This window comes from Ochlerotatus camptorhynchus, unplaced genomic scaffold, assembly GCF_037179485.1.
Source record: "Ochlerotatus camptorhynchus isolate MF236.1 unplaced genomic scaffold, CSIRO-AGI_Acam_v1.1 ptg000070l, whole genome shotgun sequence".
Taxonomy (NCBI): Eukaryota; Metazoa; Arthropoda; class Insecta; order Diptera; family Culicidae; genus Ochlerotatus; species Ochlerotatus camptorhynchus.
This window is the reverse complement of record NW_027040560.1, coordinates 2,652,424-2,658,612: the sequence shown is the minus strand read 5'-3', so window position 1 is coordinate 2,658,612 and position 6,189 is coordinate 2,652,424. Positions and strand designations below refer to the sequence as shown.

General features: G+C 43.0%; 1 protein-coding gene across 1 annotated transcript; it reads right to left on the bottom strand.

Annotated features, from left to right (window-relative positions):
- Nucleotides 1-4,067: 4,067 nt before the first annotated feature.
- LOC135697278 (galactose mutarotase) lies at nucleotides 4,068-5,617 on the bottom strand. Its single transcript, XM_065216902.1, has 3 exons — nucleotides 4,840-5,617; nucleotides 4,447-4,782; nucleotides 4,068-4,387 (listed from the first exon to the last, which is right to left on the bottom strand). The coding sequence occupies exons 1-3, from the start codon at nucleotides 5,551-5,553 to the stop codon at nucleotides 4,130-4,132; spliced, it is 1,308 nt and encodes a 435-aa protein (XP_065072974.1). The 5' UTR covers nucleotides 5,554-5,617; the 3' UTR covers nucleotides 4,068-4,129.
- Nucleotides 5,618-6,189: the final 572 nt, after the last annotated feature.

Here is a 6,189-nt window from a genome sequence, read left to right as displayed (position 1 = left end):
CCGAGTCTTGTCACTATCAACAAGGCATAAAAAGTAACAAGGACTAAGATGTGTTCCTTGGATTACTGAAAAATCCTATTCCTCTACTTTGAAGTAGTCAGGACTAGGAATCGGTGGTAGATCTTACATCCCGTAACGTACCACGAAAAGGTGATCTACCCACATTACGGGGCAAAAAAAAACAACTGCTTTGTGGGCAACACTATATTGTGCAATGTGACATAGTAGCGAGGGCGGCGACACATCTAAATCTCAAGTTTAGATGCTTGCTTAAGAAATCTCCAACTAACGAATCAATCTTCGAAAAATCTTCTTTTATTTCTCGCATCTACTTGCATCGCGCATCATCTTTTTGCAGGAAATCTTCAGAATCATCTTCAGTCTTCTTTCTAACTACTCAGCGTGCACGCATGTTTCAATCTTTCCTGCATCGTAGATAGAGTCGTCCCCCTCGCATAGTAGCCATGATTGTTGTGCTCTATTCCATATTATATTATATCATCCAGCGCCTAGAAACATTGATAACTATTGTTCCTCACCTTGCGGTGAAGACATGTGGAGTCTAAAACCTACTGGCATTTCTCTGGTAGCAACCACGGGCGGCCAATCATGCTCATGCTCTATATCATATAATAGCCTTGTACCGTGAAGGTACCATACACGGTAACCGCAAAATACCCAATAATGACTACAAAGTAAGCATTTTCGAGGGCGACTGGGACTACCCATTAAATGAGTAAAACTATTACCCATTTATGAGTATTTGTTACTCAAAAATGAATACTTACTACTTGTTTTTGTGGTTGTAATTACTCATAAATGGGTAAAATTTTACTCATTTAATGGGTAGTCCCAGTTTCCCTCGAAAATGCTTACTTTGTAGTCATTATTGGGTATTTTGCGGTTACCGTGTATTCTCTGCAGCCAAAGACAGACTGGGCTTTTTGAATTAGCATTTAAATTAATAATATCAGTACAATGTTGTGAGTTGTGATACTATCAAAAATAGCAGAAAAAAAACTACACTTGAAGCGAAACCAAAAAATGTGTGAAAATAAAACAATGTTGTTCATCGATGCGGGGCGCCTAATTCTGCTTATGCCAGTTCCCAATTCTGCGCAGTTTTGTTCCTTATCGTGCGCACCTAAAAATAACAATGTTTGAAATTTCAAGTATGTACACAGAAAAAGAATGCCATTGGCTATTTCTATGATCTATTGGGGACCATTCATAAATAACGTAGCAATATTTTTTTCAATTTTAGACCCCTACAGGGCAGAACCGATTGTCCTTCTATTCTACAACAAATCGACGTTAACGTTCAACCACGAGCATTCCGTAACAACCCAATGCTGAGGATACCTTTTCGTCGTACAAACTGTATAGTTCGTATGGTGATATCAATGGACTACAAATGATTTTCAATCGTGTTGCTTCCTTATTTGATTTTCACTTGGCACGCGAGACGCTGCGTCAGAGATTCCGTGATATATTTTTTAAGAATTAGGAATTAAGTTGGACATCACGGCCTTTGCAGCTTGTTACTTATTGACTATATTGTATTTCCTAGTATTGCTTAATCTATCATTAGGACTTAACCCAGTCTGTTGATGTAGAACCAAATAAACAAATTACGAGAAAGAAATGGGTGATGACAACAGCAAAGCACATGGACCGTCGTCATGAAGCTCATATCCAGGAGGAACAGAAACGTCATGATGTCATGATGGCTACGATTGTCCCTTCCTGTCAGCATACGAATACCTCCGGGTACAAGCTGAGCATGTCCTCGGTGTGATAAATCTATGAGCTATCTTTATCAACACAAAGATTTGCCTTCGCTCCAGTTGGAAGTAATGGCGTTACGAACTGCTCAGAAGAACTACGACCATGTGCTACAACAACAGCAGTCACCGAGGAGAATCCAAACCTGTTTGAGCGATGACGTCAAGTTCCAGGTGTTCAAAGGTCTATTATCGATGAGATGTGTGTCACATTCGAACGACTGTCAACGAACAATCCATCCGAAGTGATTCCCTGGTTGGGTAAGCGATTTTGGCATATGGGATATCGTCAATCGTAAAAATACATGCTTTCAACTCAAATAAAAATCTTGGGTGGGTGGATGACGTCTGCATAAATTTTTCATTGAAGGTTTCTTTCATTAGTTTTGAGTAATTATGAGTTGCTCAAATTCACTCGCTGCGAAACTATTTGCTCTGAGTACCGTTGACTTCAAGTGGACAAGATGATTTTATTCATTACACGGGTAGATGAAAATATCTCTGTCCTACCAAATTATGATCTTGATATAGAGGTCTATTCCGCGTCGCGAGAGTGAGGTGAGGTGACTCGCTGTCACTAGTGAGGTGACAACAGTCACCGCGAGTGAGGTGACTTTCCATTGGCGCTGACGGCGACTCTGTAGCGCTTTACACCTATGGAAAATCGCGTAAGGAAACGTCAGACTGTGCGTGAAGCATGGCGGCTTTTGTACTATCTCCACAGAAAATTCCCGTAAGATACTGTCATTTTTTGGTAGAAGAGACCATTTTTCAACGGTGCCGGTCAACGCCAATTTGATTTGCTCGGAGAGTCATCTCACTCGCGGTGACTTTTGTCACCTCACTAGTGACAGCGAGTCACTTCACTTCATTCGCGGCGCAGAATAAGGGGGAATATAAGAGGTGAAAATCACGAAATAATATCTGAAATTCGTTCCTACGATATATTCCTATTCTCGTTGATCGATTCTCTTCATCGACTTTCTCTTTGGTTTACGACGGGAACATAAACGAATTTCTCGCTAAGCTCGCAGCACTTTTAACTTTTAAGATGATGTTAGCTTTGTAACCGTCCGTCGAATGCGCTAAGAGAGACTGTCTAAATGCAGTAGCTTATGCGTTGGCTCGTATGCAACAAAGGAGGGTCGAACTAAAGGTGCGGAGGTGGCGCGGCTGGACGGAAGCTTCCGGTTTTGAGGTTTGCAGGCCGTCCAGAGAAACCCAGAAATCCCGCAAGAAGGCCAACATGCCCCGCCGAGTAACCCTCGCGAGCAGCCGCTACTCGATCACTGCGGGACGAAATGGAACCTTCCCACAAGGACCCCAAGCACTCGGACGTTATACCTTCAGATAATAGTAAACTAGCACTCCGTTTTACTAGTGATCACGGCGGGCCGAAACGAGCATACGAGCGATGACGGTCAACACGTGTACGTGTGGTGTCGTGACAGGAATCAAGCCTGTATGTAAAGCTTTGGACGATCGCTTTCTTATTTTCAATAAACTACACGGAGCAGGAAAATAGTGCCTTCTTGGCTTTTCTTCAACGGAAATTTAACTTAATTGAAACTAAAAGGGAGATCACTTATTCAAAGGAGAGTTCTTCTATCGTACGTCTGCTCACCAGCCGCTATGAACTATAAGTCGACGAGGAGAATCCTAAATGCTATTAAACACCTCGTTTTTTTTTAGAGGAAATGGCCAATGTCGATTTCTAATGACATTTGACATTTCTATCAATTTCTAGAATGTTAATTTTTGCCCTAAAGCCATCTTCCATTTCATTCGAAGAATGAAATTTAAAAACCTAGTAACCTAGTGTTGAGATATATTTGAAATTGCATTGGAAAAGAGACATCGAAATTCAAATATACCATTTTATGGCAATTCAGTAAATAAGCAAACGATGCTATACATTCAATATGTTACATTGGAGGTGGTTCATATTTGGGTATACTTTGATTGGAAACCTATCCTAAACAAATACACCGCATATATATGAAAAACTAATCAAAACAGATCGACAACGCCTGAAACAACATACTCAATGGGAAATTCATTTGCAGTCGGGTTATTCTCGAAAGAGAAAATCGATGAAGAGAATCATTGTTGGGCCCTTTTCTCGTGTTGCAAAATTACTAAAGTTAAGGTATTTGCACAGGCAAAATTTGTTTGATATGCAAATACCTATCAGGACTTAATTATAAAATAGTATTACGTTGAATTTATTCATTTCAATCAAATATAAATCCATACAAATTTGAATAATTTCCCTAATGTGTATCTAACTAGACGTTGATTAATTCCTAAGCCGTTATATTTCACAACCTTCTCACACCATCAGTTCAATTGCCATCGTGCAATCCAAACTTGTAAACCACCTCGTGCGTGTAGGTTTCACCGGGAACTAGCACCGAGTTGGGAAAGTTGGCATGATTCACTGCGTCCGGGAAATTTTGCGTCTCCAAACAGAATGCGCCATGTTTGAAGTACTTGGCTCCACCCTTACCGCGGATCGGTTGTTCGGTGGCCATCGAAGGCACTACCGGTTCCAGATGGGTTACTTCGTAGTATTCCGCAGCATTGACCGGTTTCGCGCGGATCTGAAAATGTAATATTGAAATAGTTCGACAACCATGACGTTTGTTGGATCACTACTTACATTGCGATTCGGATCGGGCATAAAGTTACTGGTGTACAGCTGAACGCCCGGTTGATCGGTGTAAACCTCCAGCACTCGTCCGGAGTGAGGGTGAACGACCCGGGCGGTAAAGGTCATACTCTGCTCAGTGCCCTTGGTGATGCAGAAGTTGTTATCGTATCCCTCGCCTGGGGTGCGGGACATGGCCGGTCCAAGCTCCCGAGGGATACGCAGATCGTACGATGTCCCACCGACACAGAGGAACTTGCCAGTCGGGATAGAGTCCGCGTCCGTTTCCGTAATCCGATCGGCGTTCATTGAAATGATGTGACGGTAGACTTCCTCGTGACCGGTGCTCTAGAAGATAAGACGATTGTTTTAAAATTCTTGATTTCATACTCAGGATTATCTTACATGGCCAGCCAGATTGAAGTAGGAATGGTTCGTCAGATTGATCGGTGTCGGTTTGCTAGACACTGCCTGGTACTTAAAGACGAATCGATTGTCGTTCTTCAGTTCGTAGGTCACCGATGCCAGAACTGTTCCCGGGTATCCTTCGTGTCCGTCCATGTTCGTGTGACTCAACGTGACTACCGTCCCGTCCACATGCGTCGTCCAGTTGAACTTGTCGAAACCGATCTTGCCACCGTGCAGCTGATGGCGTCCCTCGTAGTTCTTTGTAACCTCGTAGACAACCCCGTCGATCGTGAACCGACCACCACCGATACGATTCGCCACTCGTCCCACGGTAGCTCCAAAATAAGGATTGTTCGCTCCCTGATATCCAGGAATGTCATCGAATCCCAACACAACGTCCTCAATCGAGCCATCCTTGCCGGGAACCTTAATCGAAGTGATAATCGCCCCATACGATATCACCTGCACCGACATACCACTGTCGTTCGTCCAGGTGAATCGTTTCACCGGTTGGACCTCACCGCTCAAGGGATCCTTGACCGTCCCGAACCCGTCCACCGTGAGGGTTACGGCCTGGGCTTCCGAATAATGCGACCCGTCCATTGTTTTCACCGTCACCGAACCCGAATCAGCTTTGCTCCTATCGCTAACGTGAGACCGAATGGAATCTTGCGGTTCCGCATAGGACTGACCAGTGCCGATGCTACTCATGATAGTTTGTTTGTACGGACACTCAATATCTTATTGGATTTTGATAAACAGACGAAAAAGCACAGCTGGAGCAAACACGGAGGATGCGCACTTGACAGCTTCTCGCCACGGCGATACTGATAACACTCTGATGGGGCGATATGTCACGTATGTACTGATGCACTCTCTTCTGTATGAGCACTAGATTGGAAAATTGCTATTCAAACGAAAATAGACGGATAAACAAAAGCGCAGTGAGCTGTGTGCCAATGCTTTCAACGAAATGAGTCGAATTTGTCATTTGATTTAGCTTTTATCACGCAACGTTCGCAGTATAATATTATGTACTATTTACAAACCATAACAGATAACAGATAACGTTGTGGTTTAAGGGTGCTTTGCTTTTGAACTGGAAGCATGAGCATGTTAATTATATTTATTATAATCCAATCAAATTTACGGTGCCATGAGGGAGCAAATCTAAAATTGTCTGTGTAACACTAACTGAGGTGCACCTTAATGCCGATTAGATCATCGATCGGCATCCTGTTTGAAAGCGCTTATCATTTGAAATGCTTCTCCGTGAATGTGTTGACTGTTTATTGTAATCAGCGTGCATTGCGGTTTTCTGACTGCGGCCTGGACTGCGGTCTACTA

Excerpts from the sequence above, each read along its gene's own strand:
- LOC135697278 (XM_065216902.1), bottom strand. The coding sequence starts at position 5,553 with ATGAGTAGCATCGGCACTGGTCAGTCCTATGCGGAACCGCAAGATTCC. Across the intron at positions 4,783-4,839 it reads ACTTCAATCTGGCTGGCCAT|AGCACCGGTCACGAGGAAGT; the intron begins GTAAGATAATCC and ends CTTATCTTCTAG. Across the intron at positions 4,388-4,446 it reads TGCCCGATCCGAATCGCAAT|ATCCGCGCGAAACCGGTCAA; the intron begins GTAAGTAGTGAT and ends TTACATTTTCAG.